At 42.8% G+C, this 26,323-nt stretch overlaps 1 protein-coding gene across 2 annotated transcripts in view; it reads left to right on the top strand.

The window, feature by feature from the left end:
- The window catches only part of PRPSAP2 (phosphoribosyl pyrophosphate synthetase associated protein 2), a 45,818-nt gene extending 30,298 nt beyond the window's left edge, over window positions 1-15,520 (top strand). For both annotated transcript variants that reach the window (XM_042966142.1, XM_042966141.1), the window contains 3 exons: window positions 5,675-5,745; window positions 11,008-11,154; window positions 14,846-15,520. In XM_042966142.1, the coding sequence (XP_042822076.1) occupies window positions 5,675-5,745; window positions 11,008-11,154; window positions 14,846-15,004 (377 nt within the window). In that variant the 3' untranslated portion in view covers window positions 15,005-15,520. The remainder of the gene's footprint in view (window positions 1-5,674; window positions 5,746-11,007; window positions 11,155-14,845) is intronic.
- Window positions 15,521-26,323: the final 10,803 nt, after the last annotated feature.

The following is a 26,323-nucleotide window of genomic DNA, read 5'->3' as shown; positions in this document are numbered from 1 at the left end:
TCAGGGAATTTCATTCATTCAGTAATATATCCTAGAGAAGGGTTTAACATAAGCAAAAAACTTTGTATGCGCAAGTTATTCACTATAGTGTTATTTTGAATGCAGAATATTGGAAAAGTCTAAACGGCTTAGCAGAGGGTAGGGCTTGAATTATGCTGTATCAGCACAGCTAATTATGCAGCCTGTTGACATAATTAAGACTGTCTGGACACAAGAGAAAAATCTGGAACATATGGGAATGGGCAGAACACTAGAGGGTATACCTGTGTTTGTGTGAGGCCCGGGAGGGAATATGGAAGATGAAAATACTGGTGACAGGGTGGTAGGGTTATGTGTGAATTTGCTTTTGTTTCTAAGAAACTTCCTTCGTGCTTTATTAACATCTTCTTGATTAAAAAAATACTGCCTTTGTTTGAGTCTGATGGGGAGGAAAAACTTATCCTCTGCCCTCTTTAGGTTCAGGCTTTGGGACCTGCAATAAAACTCACAAAAGAAGGCACCTGGGTGGCTCATTTGGTTAAGTGTCTGGCTCTCGGTTTCGGCTCAGGTCATGCTCCGAACTTGTGAGTTCGAGCCCCGTGTCCAGCTCTGTGCTGACAGCGTGGAGCTTTCTTAGGATCCTCTGTCTCCCTCTCTCTCTGCCCTCCCCCACACTTGCTCGCGCACACTCTCTCTCAAATACATAAGTAAACATTAAAAAAAAAAACTCACAAAAGATAGATTAGTGCGAGAAAAGACAGGGTTTAGGATTGGGGGCCTCTATACCATTTTAACAGGGGAAGCGGAAGCTAGAAAACAGGTGACTTTTAGGAGAGATGAGTGGCTCCTCAGCACTGATGGCAGTAGGATGGCTTTGTGACAGTGTCTGTTGAGGTGTGGTGCTGACCTCTAGTCTCCATGGTAGGTCAGTCCTTCCTGATTGTTCTTGGAGTAGATTTCTGACATGGGCATTCTTTTGAATGGGCATTCTTTTGGGGGGCTCTGCTTTTAGGCAGTAGTGGATGTCAGGAGCCCCAGTGCCTTCGGCTCAAGGGATAAGCCCCACCCCTGAGCGTGGGGGAAAGCACGTTCCTGTTCAGTTTGGCAGTCACGTGGGCTCCATTTAGGAACATATCCCGCAGTCTTTAGACGAATCAGCTCCCTTTAACTTCTGGGTCTTAGCTTTAAATGTGGTCTTAGCTAGTGGTTTCTGGACTGCAGAAATGGAGCTGCTGGTTTCCTGTCTGCAAACCAGGGAATGGGGGGCGCCTGGGTGGCTCAGTCGGTTAAGCGTCCGACTCTGGCTCAGGTCATGATCTCGTGGTCCTTGTTGGGTCCATGTTGGGGTCTGTGCTGATGGGTCAGAGCCTAGAACCTGCTTTGGATTCTGTGTCTCCCTCTCTCTCTGCCCCTTTCCCGCACATGTTCTGTCTCTCTCTCTCTCTCTCAAAAATAAATAAACATTAAAAAAATTTCTTTTTTAATTAAAAAAAAAAAAATGAAAACCAGGGAATGGGACTCTCTGACATTTCCTCCATCTGTTTATTTGCTCTCTCTGTTTCAGCTCATTTCATTCACGACTTTAATTATAACATTTCCGTGCTTATGTTTTAACTCAGGTGGTGAACGCTGGAAGATTTGGGGGGGATTATAATTGAGAAGTTGAATTTCGCAGCTCCTACGTGTTGCACTTTGCTTTTGCACATTTGATGGCCTGACCCTCTCTGTAATACTTGTTAAAGTTAATAGCAAATAGATACATGACAGCAAAAGAAAGCATTGTTCTTGTGGCATCTGATGCATCTATTTTGAGATTTTGATTGTATCACAAGATTTTGATATTTAGTGTTAGGTTTAAAAAATTAGTTTGTGGGGCCCCTGGGTGGCTCAGTCGGTTAAGCATCCAACTCTTGATCTCAGCTCAGGTTTTGATCTCAAGGTCGTGAGTTCAAGCCCCGCTTTAGGCTCCGTACTGGGTGTGGAGCCTACAAAAAAAATTTAATAAAATAATAAAATGTTAGTTTGTACATTCTGGTTTCTTAAACATGAAAAACGCCAACTAAAACAGAAAACAGTTCTTTTCCAGAGTGTGTACACATTATATAAATATTCCAAACATTCCGTTATAAAGGAAGAAAATAATCATCAATGCTACATCCAGAGACCCATTTCTCTTTTCATGGGTCTCTTCTCAGGTTTTCCTTACTTGTGTTAAGGAGATGCGGTGCATCCTGGGCACAGAACGCACACCTCCCTCCATAACGTACCTTCGCCCACGTGATTAAAAACTTGCGTAAACAGCATTTTTAATGGCTGTTGAATATCCCATCTTAAAGATGTGGCTTAAACCTAAGCCTGAGCAGGGTCTGGCTGGTACTTGTTCTCACCTGCTCCTTGCCAGTAGAATGTTGCAGTGCGCGTATGTGGGTAAAAACTTCTGCACTTGGGTTTATTTCATTGTGAGTTTCTAAAAGTGAGATTAAGGAGGCCCAAGCTGAGAGTGTTCGTATGGCTCTTTGTTGGGTTGATTTCCTAAAGGCTACACCGCTGTGCTCTTTCCCCGGTACTGGTGTCAGGTGCCTGGGAAAAGTGTGGAAAATGTAAAAAAAAAAAAAAAAAAAAAGTCACTTCAGTTTTGGGATTTGTCTTGCTCTGTTGGGTTTTGCATTTCTGTCGTACCCCGCTGCCCCCTGCCCGCCCTGCCACCTAGGATCACACATTGCGTTGAATTGTCGTACCCCCTTAGCTACCCTTTTAATCCACAGCAGTGATTCCCAACCAGGGGGTGCCATTGGATTTTGTCCCATTGAGGACATTTGGAGGTGTCTGCAGACATTTTTGGAGGTCACAAGTGAGGGGGCTCCTCCTGGCATCTAGTGAGAAGAAGCCAAGGACACTGTAAAGGTCCTGTGACACACAGGACAGCCCCCACAACAAAGAATTATCTAACCCAAAACGTCAGTGGTGCCGAGGTGGAGCAGCCCTGATCTGGAGCACTCCTACTTTTTTCCTTCAGTGACCCTGACCTTTCTGCAAAAATCTAGTGAAAGTCACATAACCTAGAATCAGCCATTTTCGAAGGTACACAGTTCACTGGTGTTTCGTACGTCTGCAGCGTGGTGCAACCACCATTTCTCCCTGGTTTTGAACACCTCATCCCCCCAGAAGAACACCCCTACCCATTAAATTATCACCCCCATGCCCCCTTTCTGTTGCTATGAATTTGCCTGTTCTGGACATTTCATAGAAACGGAATCATACAGTCTGTGACCTGCGTCTAGTTTCTTTCACCGAGCGTAACGTCTTTGACGTTCATCCAAGTCGTTGCGCGTACTGGGACTTGATTCCTTTCCGTGGCCGGATGCTTTTCCGTTGTGTGTGGATATGGCACAGCTTGCTTGTCATTCCCCCACTGGTGGGCACTAGAGTTGCATCTGCCTTTGGCTCTAAGGCTGTGACGTTCATTCGTGTGCCCGCTTCCCACAGACCTAGGATTTCATTTCTCCAGGGTTAGAATTGCTGGGTCTCGTCGTAACTTTATGTTTAACTTTCTCAGGAACCCTCGAAGTGTTTTCCACAACAGCTGTGCCATTTTACATTCCTCCCAGCCGTATACAAAGGTTCTGATTTCTCCATATCCTTCCCAACACTTATTTCCTGATTTTTAAAGATGTTTGTTTATTTTTTTTGAGAGAGAGTGAGCAGGGGAGGGACAGGGGAAGAGAGAGAATCCCCAGCAGGCTCCGCGCTGTCAGCCCCACCGATGTGGGGCTCCCTCTCAGGAACTGTGAGATCGTGACCTGAGCCGAAATCAAGAGTCAGATGCTTAACCGACTGGAGCCACCCAGGCGCCTCTCCTGATTTTTTTTATAATAGTCTCCCTAGCAGGTTGAAGTGGTACTTTGTTGTAGCTTTGACCTGCATTTCTCTAATGGCTAATGATGTTGCATGTGCTTGTCCACTTGTATATCTTCTTTGGAGAAGTGTCTATTCAGATGTTTTGCTTATTTTTAAAATTGGTTTGTTTGCCTTTTTATTGTTGAGTTGTAAGAGTTCTTTATATACTCTAGACACTAGACTAGCGTGACTGTGAGATCATGACCTAAGCCGAAAGAGTCGGATGCTTAATTGACCGAGCCACCCAGGTGCCCCACTTATATGTGGCATCTAAAGAAAAAGCTCAACTCATAGAAACAGACAATAGAATGTTAGTTGCCAGGGCCTGGGGTGGTGGAGGAAATGGGGAGATGTTGGTCAAAGGGTACAAATTCTGGGGATCTAATGTACAACATAACTGTAAATTAATAATACTGTATTTTATACATGAAAATTTAAAAGTTACTAAGAGAGTAGTTCTTAATGTTTCTCACTACACACACACACACACACACACACACACAAATTGTAATCATGTGAAGTGATGGATGTGTTAATCAATCTTACTGTGGTAATCATTTTGCTGTATGGATGTGTATCAAATCATTATGTTGTACACCTTGAACTTAACACCGTGTTCTTTGTCAGAGACATCTCAGTAAAGCGGGGGGGAAAATTGATTGACTATAAATGTTTATTTCTTGACTCAGTTCTTTTCCTTGATCTATATCCTCATCCTTACGCTAGTACCACATACGATTAATACAGCTTTGTAATAAGTTCTGAAATAGGGAAGTGTGAGTCCTCCACCTTGATTCGTTCTTTTTTGAGATTGTTCTGGATATTTGGGGTCCCTTGTATTTCCATATTTCAGGAATTTATGGTCAGTTCATTTCTGTTAGAAAAGCAGTTGGGATTCTGATAAGGATTGTATTGAATCTCTAGGTCACTGGGAGCATTGCCATCTTAACAGTGTTAATACATCCATGAACATTGGCTGTTTTTCCATTTATGTATGTTTTCTTTAATTTCTTTGAGCAGTGTTTTAATTTTTTCTTTCTTTTTTTTTTTTTTTTAATTTTTGAGAGAGAGAGAGTGTGAGCAGGGGGAGGGGCAGAGAGAAAGGGAGACACAGAATCTGAAGCAGGCTCCAGGCTTTCAGCTGTCAGGCTCCGAGCCAATGTCAGATGCTTAACCAACTGAGCCACCCAGACGCTCCTGAGCAGTGTTTTAATAGTTTTTAGTGTACAAGTGTTTCACCTGTTTGGTTAAATTTATTCCTAGGTATTTTATTCTTTTAGATGCTTTTATAAATGGAGTTGTTTTCTTAATTTCTTCTTTAGATTGTTTATTGCTGGCATGTAGAAACAACTGATTTTTGTGTGTTACCTTAAAATATTTGCTGCATTGGTGTATTAGCTTTTGTAGTTCCTTGTGGATTCTTTGGTATTTCTTATATGTAGGATCAAGTCACATGCTGATAGAAATAGTGTTACTTCTTACTTTCCAATCTGGATGCCTTTTATTATTCTTTTTTCTTGCCTAATTGCCCTGGCTAGCACCTCCTGTACAATGTCGAATAGCAGTGGAGAGGATGGGCATCCTTGTCTTGTTCCGGATGTTAGGGGAGAGTTTTCAATCTTTCATTAAGCATGATGTCAGCTGTGAATTTTTCACAGTTGCCCTTTATCAGGTTGAGGAAGTTTCCATCTGTTGCTAGTTTCTTGAGTCTTTTTATCATGAGACATTAACTTCTTAGAGGCTGTATCGTACGTTTTAATATAGAAACTTTTGTGTGTGTGTGTTTTCTTCTGACCAGTGCTAATTCCTAAAGAAAAGCCCCCAATCACAGTTGTTGGCGATGTGGGAGGAAGGATCGCCATCATTGTGGTATGTAGACCTCTTTTATTATTCATTGTTGTATTTTGCCATTGTTACTCTGCTGAATTATTTGCTAATGATGTGGGGATAGCGGTATGGCCAGGTAAGTCTCATTTAAGTTGGTACCTGGGCTAAATGTTTACTTTGGTCCAAAAATTGAAAATTGTTATCATTAGTTTACTAAGAAATTACAACTCCTTAGTCAACTAAAATATTGTGCAGCTGATGTTCATAACATGGGAAATTGTTTTGTGCTGAAAGCGTCCGAAATTGATTACGACTGTTTAAAACACACATCCTCTTGCACCTCATAAAACTAGCACACGAAAGGAGTGTCTTTAATGCCTGTATAGTTACAAGAGGAATAAAATGAACACGTGCGTCCCCCATTACTCAGCTTGGAATCAGAACATTGTCCTGTCCCCCTGAAGCCAGCTCTGGGCTTTGCCCTGGTCTCCCCTTCCTCTGTTCCCCGCAGAGGTTGTCAGCAGCCTGAAAGTCGTCATTCGTACCCTTACTTGCCGTTGCAGTCTGCCATGAGCGCGTGTGTCCGAAACACTAGGTTGTTTTCGTTTGCAGGTTTTTCATGTTTATATAATGAAGTCTTTGTGTACTTTGTGACTTTTTGTTCAACGCTGTTTTGAGATTCCTCTGTGTAGTTAACATGTGGTTGCACGTTACGTTTCTTCATTGCTGTGTGCCCGTTCCATGGTACAGCCAACACTCACCTTACTGATCTGTTCTCCAGGCATTGAACATACAGTTTTTCTTTTTTTTAATGTTTATTTGTTATTATTTTAAAATTTTTTATTTATTTTTGAGAGAGAGAGCACAGGGGAGGGGCAGAGAAAGAGGGAGACGCAGAATCTGAAGCAGGCTCCAGGCTCTGAGCTGTCAGCACAGAGCCCGACGCGGGGCTCGAACTCGCAAGCTGTGAGAGATGACCTGAGCTGAAGTCGGACGCTTAACCAACTGAGCCACCCAGACGCCCTTATGTATTATTTTTTTAATGTTTATTTATTTTTGAGAGAGAGTGAGAGCGTGCATGCGTGTGAGCTGGGGAGGGGGCGGAGAGAGGGAGGGAGACGCAGAATCTGAAGCAGGCTCGAGGCTCTGAGCTGTCAGCACAGAGCCCAATGCAGGGCTCAAACTCACGAACTGTGAGACGATGACCTGAGCTGAAACTGGATGCTTAACTGACTTAGCTACCCAGCGGCCCTTGATTGTTTATTTTTGAGAGAGAGCGAGTGAGCAAGAGCAGGGAAGGGGCAGAGAGAGGGAAACAGAAGATCCGAAGCAGGCTGTGCACTCGAACTCACAAACCATGAGACCATGACCTGAGCCGAAGTCAGACGCTTAACTGACCGAGCCACCCAGGCTCCCCTGAACGTAAAGTTTTTCTGTTTCCAAATAATACTGTTTTGAACAGTGTTGCGTCTCTTTTCTGGTGCATACACGTTAGACTTCCTCGGTGCCTGGGAGTGGGGCTGGGGGGTCTAAGGCACACACATTCCCAACTTCACTGGCTGGTGCCAAATTGTTCCCAAAGTGGCCGCGCCAATTAACCAGGGCTCCCTGGTGCTTATAGTTTTGTTTGTACTTTTTCTGAATCAGAAAATCTCCGATGTCACCCTATAGGGTAATAATAGCTGTGCCCGTTAATTTATTCCTTAATCAGCAAAATCTATAGTAACAAGATGCTGTGAATGCAGTAAAGCCTTTGCCCCCTTTCTGCTGCAACTACATTTAAGACAAAAACACTTTTTTTAATGTTTATTTTTGAGAGAGAGAGACAGAGACAGAGAGACAGAGAGAGAGAATGCGCGCTCATGAGTGGGGGAGGGGTAGAGAGAGAGGGAGACACAGAATCTGAAGCAGGCTTCAGGCTCTGAGCTGTCTGCACAGCCTGACACGGGGCTCGAACCCGCCAATCTCGAGATCGTGACCTGAACTGAAGTTGGGACGCTGAACCGATTGAGCCACCCAGGTACCCCACAACTTTTTTGTTTTAAAGTAATTATTGATTCATAGGAAGTAGCTCCCCCCAGATTATACAGACACATCTTGTGTCCTCTTTATCCAGCGTCCTCCTCCTTGCTTAACTGTACCACAATCTGGAAATTCAGATCACCACCACTCATAGAGCTGCTTCTGATATTGCCGGTGTTGCATACGTGCATATGGACGTGGAGCTTTGTGTAACCACCACTGCAATCCAGATATGGAACTGTTCCATCACCACGAAGCTCCTTTGTGCCACTCCTTTATGGCCACACCCCCTTCCTGCCCACCTGATCACTAACTTGTGGCCGTGTCTAGTCTGCCCTCCTTTTTACTTAAAATTTTTTTTTTAGTGTTTATTTTGGAGAGAGAGGGAGAGACAGAGCGTGAATGGGGGAGGAGCAGAGAGAGAGAGGGAGACACAGAATGTGAAGCAGGCTCCAGGTTCTGAGTTGTCAGCGCAGAGCCAGATTCAGGGCTTGAACTCATGAACCACGAGATCATGACCTGAGCTGAAGCCGAATGCTTCACCGACTGAGCCACTCGGGCACCTGTGTCCTCTGTCTTTATAATGGTTATTTCAAGAAAGTCATATAAGTGGAATATATAGTAGGTAGCCCTTTAAGATTGATTTTTTTTTTTTTTTTTTTTTTTTTTTTTTTTTTACTTAGCACGTCTCCCTGGAGATCCATCAAGTTGTTATGTATATTAATATTTGCTTTTAGTGCTGAACAGTATTCCATGTAGGCTGGTACCCCAGTTGAACCACTCACTGATGAAAGGACATTTGGATTGTTTCTCGTTCTCTGCTATTAGATATAAAATTGCTCTGTGCTTTTGTGTATGGGTTTTTGTGTGAACAGAGTTTTCCTTTTTGTGGGATAAATGACCAAAAGTGCAATTGGTGGGTTGCATGGTAATTGCAAATACAGTTTTATAAGAACCTGTCAAGCTCTATTTCAGAGTGGCTGTACAATTTTATCAGCAGCACTTTTAAGAAAAAAAAAAATTTATTTTGAGAGACACAGAGACAGCGCAAGTCGGGGAGGGACAGAGAAAGAGAGGGAGAGAGAGAGAATCCCAAGCAGGCTCCACACTGCCAGGGCAGACCCCGATGCGGGGCTTGAACTCATGAAGCCAAGAGACCATGACCTAAGCCAAAACCAAGTTGGACACTTAACCGACTGAGCCACCCAGGCGCCCTTACCAGTAGCACTTTTAAAGTAATATGTATTGGGGGCGCCTGGGTGGCTCAGTCGGTTAAGCGTCCGACTTCAGCTCAGGTCATGATCCCACGGTTGGCGAGTTCGAACCCCGCGTCGGGCTCTGTGCTGACAGCTCAGAGCCTGGAGTCTCTTCAGATTCTGTGTCTTTCTCTCTCTCTCTGCCCCTCCCCCACTCACACTCTGTCTCTCTCTGTCTCTCAAAAATAAATAAACATTAAAAAAAATTAAAGTAATATGTATTGGGGCGCCTAGGTGGCTCAGTCGGTTGAGCATCAGACTTCAGCTGATGGGTTCGAGCCCCGCATTGGCTCCATCCAGACAGTTCAGAGCCTGAAGCCTGCTTTGGATTCTGTGTCTCCCTCTCTCTTTGCCTCTCCCCAACTCATGCTGTCTCTTTCTCTCAAAAATAAACATTAAAAAAAATATAAAGTAGTATTTTTTTCTTTGATCATAGTAATATCAGTGTACATTTGAAAAGAATATATATATATATATATCAAGGACGTTATATATATATGTATACATACACACACACATATACATACATACGTGAATATTTATTCAACTCTAGACAATGCTTAATACCGTAATGGGGTTCAAATAACTTTGGTAGCCTGGGTGTGATGAGGAAAGACTCCGTTTTCCACCTCCTGTGTCTCTCTCCCGTGTGTCTCCTTTATTGCTCACACAAATGTGTGGAGGTTTTTGTCTACAACACCAGCTGGGTGCCCTACAATTTAACTCGGTTCTGACACTGTCTACTCAGAGCTAGGGTCTGAGCTAGGGTTAAGGGTCAGTCCCCCAAGACTACTCCCACCCTACTTGAGTTGCCCCAGGTTACCCACAGCTTCTGTACAATATGACTACAAATTGGAGGTTCCCATGACCCCGTTCCCAGGTTGGATTCATTTGCTAGAGCAGCTCACGGAACTCCGGGAAACACATTTACCAGTTTATTAAAGGATGTTGTAAAGGATACAGATGAAGAGATCTGCATAGGGCGAGGTCTGGGAGGGTCCAGAGCACAAAATCTCCCGTCCCCGTGAAGTTGGGGGCACGTCACCGTCCCAGTATGTGGATGTTTTCACCAGTCTAGAAGCTCTCCACACCTTGTACTGTGGGGATTTTTATGGAGGGTTCATCACAGAGGCATGATGGATCATTAGCTCTGTTTCCAGCCCCTCTCCTCTCTCTGGAGGATGGGTGGGGGAGCTGGAAATTCCAAGCTTCTCCTCATGGCGTCGTCTTTCTGGTGACCAGCCCCCATTTGGGAGCCCACCGAGACTTCCCTCTTTAGAATAAAAGATGCTCCTAGTATTCTTACCACGTACGAATTTACAAGGGTTTTAGGAGCCCTGTGTCAGGGATGGAGTCAAAGACAGATACTAGAATAAGACATGTTCCTAGTATCCTTATCACAGGAATTTACAAGAGTTTTAGGAGCTCTGTGCCAGGAATCCGGGGCGGAGGCCAATATTTTCTATCCTGTCATACTGGGAATATGTGGTCGATAGAAGGGAAACCATTGGATTGCATATTTTGTTAAAATAATAACTATTAGTGTTTTTCCCATTATAAAAACGTATGTAAAAAGCATATTTGCCATATGCCCAGCAGAGAAAATTTGGAAACTGAAGAAAACTAACAGGAAAAGAGGAGAGGTCTACGTAGAGTCAGAAGCCTTTCCTGACAGCTTTATTATGCATTTCAAAAACCAAAAACCCTTCAGTGAACATTTCTGGAGCCCCTGCAGGGTGAGGGCACAGTCCTAGGCACAGTAAGGGATGACAGAGAGGGAGGCCCCAGGGAGCCTTGGGTGTGGCCAAGACGTCACCTGTAGATGACAGGCACCTGGCAGAGGAGCTTTGCTGCAAAAAGCCAGCAGGGAATGTGGTGGCGTCACAGCCACTTAGACTCGCAGTGTGACCTTGCCGTCGGGGCGTTACACGCAGCAGCAGATTTGCTAGAGTAGAATTGGACCCTTTCTTTTTCCTGGCTTTGCGCATGTGTTCATGTGCCTTCCACTCGCTCTGTGATTGGACAGGACGACATCATCGATGACGTTGACAGCTTCCTCGCTGCAGCAGAGACCCTGAAGGAAAGAGGCGCATACAAGATCTTTGTGATGGCGACTCACGGCTTGTTATCCTCGGATGCTCCGCGGCTGATCGAAGAGTCCGCCATTGACGAGGTAACAGCCGCCGTCGTGGGCACTGCTGCCCTGGCACTCCTGTGCCCCCTCGGTCCGGGTTATAGACAGCGGGTGAAGGAGGAGTTCTTTTGTGGTTACGAATGGACTGAAAATGTGGGTTATGTTTGCATTTCGTGGTCTGTAAGCCTCTCTCTGCCTTTTGCCCCTGGTAATAGTTCAGAGTCTTCCTAATTCTCACAAATGGTGCGTGTGGTGCACAGTGCTGTGCCCACCCTCCCTCGCTCGAGCTCCATCACAGTCCCGCAGGGTCCCCGTTGACACCACTTTCAGAGAGCATCAGCAAGGGTGAGTGACTTTTTAAGGCCACACAGCCAGTAGGCTGAGCATCTGTGATCAGACCTTAACTTGCCTGACTGCAGAGCCCCGCTCTGTCGCCGGTGCAGACGCCTGTGGGGGGAGACTGGGGGAGACAGGCAAACGGGGCACATTTCCCGGTTGCACGCGGCTCCCTTGAGGCTGAAGCCAGGCCATTCGGGTTTACTCACCTCGCTCCGTCCACCCCCCTGGGTCCGCTGGCTTGTGTGCTTTGACGGCATACGTCACATTTTCATTATGTCTTAAGAAATGGAAGTGTTTTGCCATGTATGTTCCTGGGTATTGAATCGTACATTGGCCAGAATTGTAAGATTGGTTAAATCTTACATTGGATTTACTTTTCCGAGTTCCGCGTTTGGACTCTTCAGCGGCAGATTTCCTTGAGCTTGGCCCTGTGTTTATGGGTCCAAGGTGCCTTCACACAGACAGGCCAGGCTCACGTGGCTCAGGTCAGATCCAGCCTCCTTACTCAGCTGGACAGACATACTAAGGGACCAAGAATGATGCTACAGGCATCCAGGGCTGGAGAATCAATATGGAATTCACATGTTAAGTAGGCTAGGAAGACTTCAGGCCCACAGCAGCTCTCACTGGTCTGTCCGTGTGGTTCTCACGGGTGCTGTTTGCGGGCAGAGCAAGCCAGAGGCCTGTGGGGGAGCTGCTGGAGAGCCACACCTCCCAGAGCCCACTGGACTTCAGAGGAGGCGTAAAAGTAGTGGAAGCTGTGATTTCACGTGAATGGTGTAGAAAGTTCTGTGTTTGATACCAGTTGGTGGATTTTTTTTGTGGGGCGGGACCTGTTGTGTCTTGTACAAGCTGTGATGCTTACATTCCTCTTCATGTTTCCATTTTTGCCTCAGTTGCTAGGAATATGAAATACAAAATGATGAGTCACAATAATTGCATGAGGCTAGGTTTTCCTGTCCCTGGTGCTGGTTCTGAATAATTCTTGGTTGTTATGTCTGTTTCAACAATTTCATTGTGTATATGCGTCTCTATTATAAGTTGTCATGAAGCTTGTTTTGGAAGCAAGGAATGTATATTATAAATATGATCTAAAAATTATTCCCATCCCTTTTTTTTAAATTTAAAGTTTATTTATTTTGAGAGAGAGAGGGAAAGAGAGAATCTCAAGCAGGCTCCACACCGTCAGCACTGAGCCCCAGGTGCCCCAAATCCCCTGTTTTGTTGTTGTTGTTGTTGTTGTTGTTGTTGTTTGTTTTTTTAAGAAAGCTGAGTATTTTAATATTTTTTCCATTTGTAGCTGTTGGAAAGTGCCTGTTTATCTTTTTTTGATCTTTATCAAATCTTAACTTTAAGAAACAACTTTATTGAGATATAATTCACATACCGTACAGTTCACCCATTTAGAGTATAAAATTCAGTGGTTTTAGTATATCCACAGAATTTTATAGCCATCATTCTCATTCGCTCCCCCCCCCAAAAAAAACCCTGTTCTCATTAGCAGCACCCCCCCCCTCGTTTCCACTCAGCCTTAGGCATCTAGTAATCTGCTTTCTGACTCTATAGGTTTACTTAATTGGGACATTTCACATACATGAATTGTGTGATGTGTGACCTTTTGCATCTGGCTTCTTTCAGTGAAGATACTGTTGTGAAAGTTCATCCTTGCCATAGTAGAGTATCAGTACTTCCTTTTTATTTGTTGTTGAATATTTCATTGAATGGATATACCACATTTTTTTTCATTCATAACTTTAAGGAAATTTGGGTTGCTTCCACTTTTTTTTTTTTTTTAATTTTTTTTAACGTTTATTTATTTTTGAGACAGAGAGAGACAGAGCATGAACGGGGGAGGGTCAGAGAGAGGGAGACACAGAATCTGAAGCAGGCTCCAGGCTCTGAGCTGTCAGCACAGAGCCCGACGCGGGGCTCGAACTCACGGACCGTGAGATCATGACCCGAGCCGAAGTCGGCTGCTTAACCGACTGAGCCACCCAGGCGCCCCTGCTTCCACTTTTTGACTGTTGTAAATAATACTGCTATAGGGGTGCCCGGCTGGCTCAGTCAGTAGAGCATAGGACTCTTGATCTTACGGGTTGTGAGTTCAAGCCCCACGTTGGGCATGGAGCCTACTTAAAAAAATACTGTTACAAACATTTGTGTACAAGTTTTTTTGTTCTTTTTTAAAATGTTTATTTATTTTTGAGAGAGAGCACAAGTTGGGGAGGGGCACAGAGAGAAGGGGACAGAGGATCCAAAGTGGGCTCTGTGCTGTCAGCAGAGAGCCCGATGCGGCTTGAACCTGTGAACTGCAGGACCATGACCTGAGCCGAGGTTGGACGCTTAACCAACCGAGCCACCCAGGGGCTCCTTGTGTACAAGTTTCTGAACGAAGATTGGTTTTCATTTCTCTTGGGTCGTATGGCAACTCTGTGTTTAACCTTTTGAGGAACTTCCAGACTGCTTTCCAAAGTAGCCAAACCATTTTACATTCCCACCAGAGGTACCTGAGGGTTCCAGTTTCCCCACATCCTTACCAGTAGTTCTTTGTTTTTATTTTTTAAAATGTACATCCAAATTAGTTAGCATATAGTGCAACAATGATTTCAGGAGTAGATTCCTTAATGCCCCTTACCCACTTAGCCCATCCCCCCTCCCACAACCCCTCCTGTAACCCTCAGTTTGTTCTCCGTATTTATGAGTCTCTTCTGTTTTGTCCCCCTCCATGTTTTTATATTATTTTTGTTTCCCTTCCCTTATGTTCATCTGTGTCTTAAAGTCCTCATATGATTTTTGTCTTTCTCTAATTTCACTTAGCATAATACCCTCCAGTTCCATCCACATAGTTGCAAATGGCAAGATTGCATTCTTTTTGATTGCCGAGTAATACTCCCTTGTATATATATAGCACATCTTCTTTATCCATTCATCCACTGATGGACATGTGGGCTCTTTCCATACTTTGCCTATTGTCGATAGTGCTCCTAGAAACATGGAGGTGCATGTGTCCCTTCGAAACAGCACACCTGTATCCCGTGGAGAAATGCCTAGTAGTGCAATTGCTGGGACGTAGGGTAGTTCTGCTTTTAGTTTTTTGAGGAACCTCCATACTGTTTTCCAGAGCGGCCGCACCAGTTTGCATTCCCACCTTACCAGTAGTTCTTACTCTCTTTTTGCCTGTAGCCATCTTAGTGGACATAAGGTTATCAGATCTTGACCTAAGAATCACAAGTAGTGTTCACATTGACTGAAAACACCATCAAAGGTACGGTAGACCCACTGTCCTGTCAAGTCAAACTACAGAGATTTGAGAACATATCACATTTTCACATCCAGCCGGGAAGCTACCTGGTTTTATGATGCTCTTGGTTTTTCTCCTCTCGATTTGCAGGTGGTGGTTACCAATACGATTCCACATGAAATCCAGAAGCTCCAGTGCCCCAAAATTAAAACGGTGGATATCAGCATGATCCTTTCGGAAGCCATCCGTCGGATTCACAATGGGGAGTCCATGTCCTACCTTTTCAGAAACATAGGTTTAGATGACTGAACAGCTTTCCTTTCTTAAAACTCCCGAGGGCCAAACTGGAAGCGGAGCGTACTGTGAGGGCTCACACCTGATTTGATGCACTTCACGGGGGCCGATTATGCTTTCTTCCTTTCTCTTTGTTAATTCCTATGAAGATAGACCAACTTTTTATGTCGGGTTAGGTGTTCGTGAGTTTTGGGGGCGATTTTTATAAGAGCAAAACTATATTCTCCTCCTAAATAAATTAACGATCTGGTTGTTTGTAGTTTATTTCAAAAATAGCTTGGAATACGATTTTTTTAAGCTCACAGACAGCCTTTTTCCAAAGTTGCTAGAGCCCAAGTGCTTAAACAAGTTAATGAAATAAAATGATCTACTGTGTGTTACTTGCAGTTGAAAAGCCAAAAAGGTAATACCATTAAATCCAGTAAGTGACATTTTTAGAAATGCTTTTATAGACAAGCATATGTGAGTGATTATTACGTGACCATTATTTATTTTCTGCAAAAAAAAGAGGGAATAAAAACTTACGTTGTGTGTGTGTGTGTGTGTGTGGTTTTTTTTAAACTTTGTGTATTGGCCACTGTTTTATAATTAAAATAAAAAGAAAGCTGAATATACGTGCCGTGGGTGTTGAATTGTCCGTCCGCCCGCTCCGTTTTGTCTTCTGCATCTTGTCGGGGTGAGCCAGTGGCCTCTCGGGGATGTAATATTTCCTGTTCTGTTTGTCCAGGACCCGCACATTTCTGACGTGTAATGGCTGTGGCAGGAGAGGAACTCGAGTCCCAGGCTGTGAGCCACGGGGGGCAGGTCAGCGAGTTGGTGTGAGTTGCCACCTGCATCTCGGCATGGCTTTGTTCTGCTCCCTGTTTGACAGCACAGCCATTCTCTGAACAGAACTCACCCGTGCATGCTCTGGACGAGGACATGCTGGAGGGCGGTCACAGAGGGCAAATGACACGACCCTTGTTAACATCAGGCCTCTGAGGACCGTCTGCCCTCCAGTTCGGAGTGCAGAACTCAGAACTTCTACACTGGAGTTTTGTCAGACTCCGGAACACTGGGGTCCCGTGAGTTAGGCCAGCACGTTCTCCGGCTAAGCTCGTGTAATGGCAGTCCCGTCAAATTCATGGAGGAAGAGATTAAGATTTTCTCACAAAGAAAAGGATTACTTTTGCTTTTCTTTTTTTTCCAAGTCAGCTCCACCCTGCTTTGTGGGGCTCGAACTCACGACCCCAAGATCAAGCATGCTCTACTGACTGAGTCAGCCAGGCACCCCAGAATTATTTTTCCTTCCAAAGAAGACCTAAACCTGTGCTTTCTGCCTGCGTTAGAACCCGGAATAAAATAGCAGTTGCCTTGGCACAAAATTAAAGACGAGTCACTTACCGTTTGCCGTATCAGGGTTTCTTGCAGCTCCCAAGAGAGAAGCCTGACTCTTGGGGGCTTGCTCTGGAGCAGGTCTGGGGGCCCGCGTGTGCAAAATCATCGAGGCCTCTGCTTCTGTCAGCTGCCCTGGGTATTGGATGGTCTCCTGCTCATCTCTCTGTGCTCATCACAGCCGGCAGTGTCCAGACCCCTCCCGACGCCATGTCTCAGCCAAACACCCTGTGATGGTTGTGCTCCTACAGGTGCATGAAAGGAAGACATATTTTGCTAATCGCATGACGTAATACACACAGATGCTCGGGTCTGATCAAAGTGGAAGTCTGCATTGTTAACATGGCACATTAACTCTTGGCTCAGAACAGTGCGGCCTTACGCTCTCTCCTTTACAGTTTGCGAGCATGATTGTCTCTGCTTTACGAAACCCTGGAAAGTAACCAAGTTTTCCTTTTAGCTCAAAAAGAATAAGCTGGCAGATGTCTACGGGATGGTGGAATGGGGAACTCTGAAAGTCCCTTCCTCTGTAAAAAAGAAGAAATCGGCAGAAACTGTCAGAATCAACATTATTGGGACTCTAGAAAATAACCAAAAGTTTATGGCAACCCAGAAAATTGTTAGTCAAACCAAACCACTCCACCACCACCACCAAACGGCTGAATCTTGACAAAACTGCTTTGTGGCACTTTAACTTACCCCCGGTCCCATTTGTTACCTGCTTCCTGGCAGCCTTGAGGACAGTGGCCTGCATTCCTGGTACGTGTTCCTGGTACCAGTGGGAGTAGAATACTGTTCTCACAGAACCGTGGTTATTTGTTTGGGCCTGTTTCCTGGCTCCTCGAAGGATGGCTCAAAGGACTTGCCTTGGTTTTACCCAACTCAGAACTCTTCAGAGCAGAGGGACAGTTGTTGAAAAAGTATAAAGGCAAATGTATTAGCCACCCCTGTTGGGGCAAACAGTGAGACCGTTAAAAGCTTGGAGGAAAGGCTAGAGAATGAGGTACATCAGGGGTTGGGGGGAAAAGGACTTTACAAAGCTCCCGTATGTTCCTGGGGATATGAAGGGCACGGGATTGCGCAGGGCTGAGCACATGCCCGGAAAAGACCCAAGAAAGCCTTAGACTCTCACTTCGGGCTGACCTTCGGGCTCTGTGCAAGCATGAAGTGTGGGCTAAAGCAGAATTATAGTCTGTCTGAGCGTTGAAGGTGTGTCCCAAGACAGCAGCCCATCTGCAGAGTGGGTGATTTTCCTTCCTCCTTCCCTCCCTCCCCTCCCACCTTCCCCTTTCCCCTTCCCCTTCCCCTTCTCTTGTTTTCAGGCATTTAAGGAAGTCTATGATGACTCACCATTCAGCTGACTGAACAGAGATTTCAGTTACCATACATGACAATACAGACTTTACAAACATTAGTTGAGAAACGCCACCAAACAGGCAACTACAAGCAGCAATAAACCCTGGGGAAGGAGGAGACTCTGATTCCAGACTTCCCCTGTTATAAAAATGCCCAGTTATCAACCAAAAAAGTTCTGAGGCATGGAAATACACAAGGTTGGGCCCATACACAGGAAAAAAAACTTAGAAGAAACCATCCTTGAAGAAGTATACACATATTTACTAAAGGCTTTATTTTTTTATGTATTTGAGAGAAAAAGTGCGAGTGGGGAAGGGGCAGAGAGGAGAAAACGAGACTCCTAAGCGGGGATTCTGTCAGTGCAGAGCCCAACACGGGGCTCAAACTCATGAATTGTGAGATCATGACCTGAGCTGAAATCAGATGCTTAACTGACTGAGCCACCCAGCTGCCCCTTTACTAGACTTTAAATCAATGATTTTAAATATACTCAAAGAGCTAAAGGAAATCATGAGAATGATGTCTCACCAAACAGAGCATATCAGTAAGAAATAATAAAAAAGAAACAGGGTTTGGGGAAGACGGTAGAGTGAGAAGCACCAGGAATCTGTCTCTGCACACAGACATTTTCTGTGGCAAAACCTGTCTGATGGTTTTGGAACTCTGGAGTCTATTGATTTGCAACTTCCGGGGGGGGGGGGGGGAGTCTTGGACAGGAAATTGTCGTTACTTTTGGTCCAATTCAGCTCTTAGTACGGTTGCAGTTACCTCGTCCCCCCCCCCCCAGCCTTGTGGCAGGCAGCTGCATCTGTAGTCTTGGAGCCACCTGCACACGTTTGTGAGTGTTAGGGTAGGGGGAAAGGACTCTGTCCTTCCAATAGTGGGGATCTGTGCTCTGATAGCTGACTGCTGCCTCTGGTCGCAGAGGTGTGAGAGGCGAGCAGCCACTGTGATTGCACTTCCCTCATTGGTTGCAAGCCCTCCCCCTCCAGCTGATGAGAATTCCAGGACATTTAAAAGCCAGTACACTTATTCCCCACCCCCGTTCCCAATTTTCTCCTTTTCCCCTTTTTGGGAGCCAAATAGTAAACACTCTAGAGTGTTCAAAAGCAATTGCATATACAGGGAAGATGAGAAAGTCACTGCACGTGCCCAGAGGAAGTGCAGGCTCAGGATAGAACCGAAGAGACCCTAAGCTTGTCCCTCAGGTTGATCCTTGGCACAGAGACAGGCTATGACGACAACAACAAAAAATGTGGTGGTGGTGGTGATGGTAATTTAGTAATATTGGGAAATGGAAAGACGCTAATTTCCAGGGCTATCACGTTATTATATTCAAAAGTCCAGCTTTTAATTGAAAAAAAAAAATCAAAGGATATGGTTCATTCAAAGGGGAAAAATCAACAGAAATGGTTTCTGAAAAAGACTTGATGGTAGGTCTACTAGACAGACTTTAAAACAACTGTCTTAAAGATGCTCAAAGAACTAAAAAAAAACAGGTGTGGAAAACATGAAAATAATGTATGAACCAAATGGAGATACCAATCAACAGAAACCCTAAAAAGAAACCAAAAGAAATTCTGAAAAGTACAATAGCTAAAACGAAACATTCACTAGAGGGATTCAAAGGCAGATTTGAGCAGGCGGAAGAAAGGATCAGTGAACTTGAAGATGAGACAATGGAACTACGTCTGAGGAACAGAAAGAAGAGAGATTGAAGACAAGGAAACACCTGTGTTACTCCATTAAGTGGCTGAACATACACATTGTGGGAGACCTCTTCCAGAAGAAGAGGGAAAGGGGTAGAGAGAATATTTGAATAAATAATGGCTGAAAACTTCAGCATTTTATGAAAGACGTGAATATAGACATCCAAGCTCCATGATCTCCAAGTAAGATGTCAGGGAGACCCACACCAAGACACCTTATGACCAAACTTTAAAAAGTCAATCTTGAAGGCAGCAAGAGAGAAGTGATGAGTCACATACAAGGGATTCTCAGTAAGACTATCCGCAGATTTCTCCTTGGAACTTTGGAGTTCCATCTGCTCTGCAAGAAATGCTCAGAGGAGTCCTTAAGGTGAGATGAAGTCAGCTGAGCATCCGACTTCGGCTCAGGTCATGATTCCCCAAACCGTGGATTTGAGCCCTGTGTTGGGCTCTGTGTTGACAGCTTGGAGCCTGGAGCCTGCTTCAGATTCTGTGTCTCCTCTCTCTGCCCCTCCCCTGCTCACACTCTGTCTCTCTGTCTCTCTCTGTCTCAAAAATAAATAAAGATTAAAAAAACTAAAAATAAAGATCTCAGTAAAGGCAAATACACAAATAATTATAAAAGTTGCTATTATGGTAACCATGGCTTCTAACTCTGCCTTTTGTTTCCTGTATGATTTAAGAGACAAATATATTTTAGAAATTATTAGTCTAAAAGCTAATATTATTATAACATTGGTGTGTAACTTCACTTTTTGTTTTCTATATAATTTAAGAGACTAATGCATTTAAAAGATTGTTTTATTTTAATTTTTTAAAATTTTTTTAATGTTTATTTTTGAGACGGAGAGAGACAGAGCGTGAATGGGGTAGGGTCAGAGAGAAGGAGACACAGAATCTGAAACAGGCTCCAGGCTCTGAGCTGTCAGCACAGACCCCGACACGGGGCTCAGACTCATGGACCATGAGATCATGACCTGAGCCGAAGTCAGACGCTTAACTGACTTAGCCACCCAGGCGCCCCAAAAGATTATGTTTTAAAGCTTTGTTTGTTTAGAGTGTGAGCAGGGAGGGGCAGAGAGAGGGAGAGACAGAATCCCAAGCAGGCTCCAGGCTATCAGTACAGAGCCTGATGCGGGGCTCCCAAACCCATGAGATCATGACCTGAGCCAAAATCAAGAGCCAGACACTCAACTGATTGAGCCACCCAGGCATCCCCAAAAGGTTATGTTTTGTGGAACAAAACGTATAAAGATTTAATTTTATGTTGACCACTGAAAAGAGGTATAAACAAAACTGTCAAAGAAACAGAACTTTTGTATGCTCTTAAAGTTAAGCTGGTATAAATTCAAATTAGTGTGTCATAACCTTAGGATATTATGGGAATGCAAGCTGGTGCAGCCACTCTGGAAAACAGTATGGAGGTTCCTCAAAAAACTAAAAATAGAACTACCCTATGACCCAGCAGTTGCACTACTAGGCATTTCTCCACGGGGTACAGGTGTGCTGTTTTGAAGGGACACATGCACCCCCATGTTCATAGCAGCACTATTGACAATAGGCAAAGTATGGAAACAGCCCACATGTCCATCGATGGATGAATGGATAAAGAAGATGTGGTGTGTGTGTGTGTGTGTGTATATATATATATATACACACACACACATACATACATACATATACACACATACACAATGGAGTATTAGTTGGCAATCAAAAAGAATGCAGTCTTGCCATTTGCAACTATGTGGATGGAACTGGAGGGTATTATGCTAAGTGAAATTAGAGAAAGACAAAAATCATATGACTTCACTCATATGAGGACTTTAAGACACAGAACAGATGAACATAAGGGAAGGGAAACAAAAATAATATGAAAACATGGAGGGGGACAAAACAGAAGAGACTCATAAATACGGAGAACAAACTGAGGGTTATGGGAGGGGTTTTGGGAGGGGGGATGGGCTAAATGGGTAAAGGGCACTAAGGAATCTACTCCCGAAAACATTGTTGCACTATATGCTAACTAACTTGGATGTAAATTTTAAAAATATAAACTAAAAAAAACACCTTAGGATATTAAATATAATCCCATGGTAACTATGAAGAAAATAGCCAGAGAATGTATATCAAAGGAAATTGGAAATGAATTTAAATGTTTTACTACAAAAAATGAAGCACAAAAGACAGTAATGTAGGACATGAACAGAAAAGCTATAAGGCATATGGAAGATCAATAGCAAAATAACAAGTCCTTCCTTATCATTAATTACTTTAAATGTAAATGGATTAAACTATCCAAGTAAAAGAGATAGGCAGAATAGATAAAAATAATACAATACAATACAGATACAATCCACGTATATGCTGTCTACAGAAGACTCACTTTAGATCCAAAGACAAAAATAGATTGAAAGTGAGAGGACAGAAAAAGATATTCCATGCAAATAGTAACCAAAAGAGAAAAAGTATAGCTAAAGTAATATCAGAGTAGACTAAGACAAAAATTCCTGCAAAAGACAATGAAGGACATTATATATTAGTAAAAGGTTCAACACAGCAAGAAGACATAGTAATGATAAGTATTTACATGCCTAGTAACAGACTATCAGAATAAATGAAGCAAAAGTGAACAAAATTAAAGGGAGCACTAGAAAATCAGAATAGACATATAACTAATAGAAGATTGAGTCAATTATTTAAAAATTCCCAACAGAGAAAAACCCAGGATCCCATGGTTTCACTGGTGAATTCTACCCAACATTTAAAGAAGTGACACCAGTCCGGCATGCCTGGCTGTCTCAGTCAGTGGAGTGTGTGACTCTTGATCTTGGGGTTGTAAGTTCAAGACTCACGTTGGGTATAGAGATTACTTAAAAAATAAAATAAGTAACACCAGTCCTTTTCAAACTTTCCCCCCAAAAAGTAAGAGGAAAGAACAATTTCTAGCTCATTCTATGAGACGGATTTACCCCGATAACAAAGCTAAAGACACTATAAGAAAGTACAGATCGGTATCCCTTATGACCATTGATACAAAAACATCAACAAAATACTACAAAACTGGGTTTCAGCAGCATAACAAAAGGATTATACACCATTGGGGCACCTGGATGGCTCAGTCGGTTGGGCATCCAACTTCAGCTCAGGTCATGATCTCGCAGTTCGTGAGTTTGAGCCCCATGTCAGGCTCTCTGCTGATAGCTCAGAGCCTGGAGCCTGCTTCAGATTCTCTCCCTCTTTCTCTGCCCCTCCCCCGCTTATGCTCTGCTCTGTCTCTCTGTCTCTCTCTCAAAAATAAATAAACATTAAAAAAATTTTTCTTAAAGGATTATACACTATAACCAAGTGAGATTTATACCTGGAATGCAAGATGGTTCAACATATGAAAACTGGTATAGAATGAAGAAAAATAACCACATGATCATCCTGTCACAGAAAATGTGTTTGGAAAAAGCGGTAACTTTTTATGATAAAAACACTCAGAATGGAGCCCCTGGGTGGCTCAGTCAGTTCAGCATCTGACTTCAGCTCAGGTCATGATCTTGAAGCTTGAGAGTTCGAGCCCTAGCTCGAGCTCTGTGCTGACAGCTGGGAGACTGGAGCCTGCTTCAGATTCTGTGTCTCACTCTCTCTCTGCCCCTCCCTGGCTCGTGCTCTATCTCTGTCTCAAAAATTAAAATAAACTTAAAAAAAAAACACTCAGAAAATTAGGAATACTAGAAACTACCGCAACATAATAAAAGCCATGGATGAAAACTCCACAGTGATCATCATAGTCAATGGTGAAAGACAGAGAGCTTTTCTTCTAAGATTAACGGCAAGGCAAGGATGCCTGCTTTCACTGCTTCTATTCGATGAAGTGCAAAGTAATAAAATAAAACAAAATAAAATAAAATAAAATAAAATAAAATGAATAATAAAATAGAATAATAAAATAAAATAATAAAATAAAAATAAAATGAAGTAAAATAAAAAAATAAAATAAATAAAATAAAAAAATAAAACAAAAACAAAAACAAAAAATATAAAATAAAAGACCTCCAAACTGGAAAGGAAGAAATAAAATTATGTTTGCAGCTGATATGATCTTCTATTTAGAAAACCCTGAAGATTACACACAGACACACACACAGACACACACACAGACACACACACAGACACACAATCTGTTAGAACAAACAGGAAAATGGGATACAAAGTGGACATGCGATAATCAGTTGTATTTTTAAAAAGTTTTTTTAAATGTTTATTATTGAGAGACAGAGAGACACAGAGTGTGAGCAGGGGAAGGGTAGAGCGAGGGGGAGACACAGAATCCGAAGCAGGCTCCAGGCTCTGAGCCGTCAGCACGGAGCCTGACGCAGGGCTCGAACCCACAAACCGTGAGATCATGACCTGACCTGAAGTCGGATGCTTAAGCAACTGAACCACCCAGGCGCCGCTAATCAGTTGCATTTCTAAGCACCGACAATCAACAACTTGAAAGGGAAATATGGAGAAAATGATTCCAGTAACCATGGCATCAAAAAGAATAAAATACTTAGGAATTGGCTTAACCAAGGAGATGATAGACTTGTGTAATAAAAACTACAAACCATTGCTGAAAGAAATTAGAAAAGACATAAATGGGAACATATCCCTGATTCGTGGATTAACTATTGTTAAAGGGTCAATATTGCTCAATGCAAACTACAGATTCAGTGCAATCTCTACCCAAACCCCAATGATGTTTTTTTGCAGAAGTAGGACAACCCATCCTAAAATTCATATCGAATATCAAGGGACCCCAAATAGCCAAAACGATCTTGAAAAAGAAGAACTAAGCTAGATGACTCTCACTTCCTGATATCAAAGCTTACTATAAAGCTATGGTGGTCAGTGTGGTACTGGCATAAAGGCAAACAGACCAATGGAATAGAGTAGAGCCCGGAATCACACCCCTGCATATATGGTCAAATGACTTTTGGTAAGGGTGCCAGGACCATTCAATGGGGGAAAGATAGTCTCTTTAATAAATGGTGCTGGGAAAACTGGATGTCCACATGCAGAGGAATGAACGTGGACCCTTACCTCACAGCATGTACAACAATGAACTCCACATTGATTTAAAAACCTGAACTGAGACCACAAAATTTTAAGAAAACAGTGCAGAAGCTTCACATATTGGGCAATGATTTCTTGCAGGATATATTCATTATATTGTATTATGTCCAAATATATATTAACAAATTTATAGGTCCAAAATATAGAGAGAACTACTAAAACTCAATAATAAAAAAATCAAACAACCTAGTTAAAAATGTGCAGGGGCACCTGGGTGGCTCAGTCGGTTGCGTGTCCAACTTGGCTCAGGTCGTGATCTCACAGCTTGTGAGTTCAAGCCCCGTACTGGGCTCTGTGCTGACAGCTCATGCCTGGAGCCTGCTTTGGATTCTGTGTCTCTCTCTCTCTGACCCTTCCCCATTCATGCTCTGTCTCTCTCTGTCTGAAAAATAAACATTAAAAAAAAGAATAAACGTTTAAAATTAAAAAAACAATAATATTAATTCTTCCAATCCATAAATATGGGATACCTTTCTATTTATTTGTATCTTCAATTTCTTTCATCAGTGTCTTAATTTTCACACTAGAGCTCTCTCACTTCCTTGGCTGAATTTATTCCTAAGTATTTGATTGTTTTTGATGCTATTGTAAATGGATTGTCTTTACAATTTTACTTCTCCCTTTCCAATGCTGATGACTTTTATTTTTTTTCTTGCCTGACTGATCTGGCAAGGACTTCTAGTACTATGTTGAATAGGATTGGCGAGAGTGGGCACCCTTGTCTTAGAGGAAAAGCTTTCAAACTTTCATCCTTGAATATGATGTTAGTTGTGAACTTATCAATACACGGTCTTTATTATGTTGAGGAAGTTCCTTCTATCTCTAATTTGTTAAGAGTTTTTACCATGAATGGACATTGAATTTTGTCACATGCTTTCTCTGCATCTATTGAGATGATCCTAGGATTTTTCCTTTCGTTCTATTAATGTGATGTATTGCATTGGCTGATTTGCATTATGTTGAACTTTCTTTGCACTCCATGTATAAATTCTACTCGATCATGTAAATGATTCTTTTAATGTGCTCTTAAGTTCTGTTTGCTAGTATTTTATTGAGAATTTTTGCATCTATATTCATCAAGAATACCGGTCTGTAGTTTTCTTTTCTGGTAGTGTCTTTTTTTCTGGCTTTGGAATCAGGGTAATGTTGGCCTAATAAAATGAATTTGGGCATGTTTCCTCCTCCATTTTTGGAAGGGTTTGAGAAGGACCGGTGTTAATCCTTTAACTGTTTGGTAAAATTCAGCCGTAAAGCCTTCTGGTCCTGGGTTTTTCTTTATTTGGAGCTTTTTGATTACTGATTCAATCTCCTTACTAGGAATCAGTCTATTCAGACTTTCTGTCTTCCTGATTCAGTCTTGGTAGTTTGTATGTTTCTATGAATTTTTTTTCATGTTCTTCTATGTTGCCCAGTTTTTCGGTGTGTAAATTTTCATAATGGCCTCTTAGGATCCATTATATTTCTGTCTCATTTTCATTTATAATTCTGTTGATTTGGGTCTTCTCTATTATTTTCCTTCGTTAGTCTAGTTAAAGATTCATCAATTTTGTTTATCTTTTCACATCCAACTCTCAGTTTAATTAATCTTTTCCACTGGTTTTCCATTTTCTATTTCACTGATTTCTCCTCCAACCTTTATTATTTCATTCCTCCTGCCAACTGGTCTCAGTTTGTTCTTCTTTTTCTAGTTCCCTGAGGCATGGTGTTCGGTTGCTTATTTGAGATCTTTCTTACTTATTTTCTTTTTGAAGTTTTTATTTGAGTTCCAGTAGTTAACATACCGTGTTTT

The sequence above is a fragment of the Panthera tigris genome, chromosome E1 (genome assembly GCF_018350195.1).
Source record: "Panthera tigris isolate Pti1 chromosome E1, P.tigris_Pti1_mat1.1, whole genome shotgun sequence".
NCBI lineage: Eukaryota > Metazoa > Chordata > Mammalia > Carnivora > Felidae > Panthera > Panthera tigris.
This window is presented reverse-complemented; position numbering and strand designations above follow the sequence as displayed.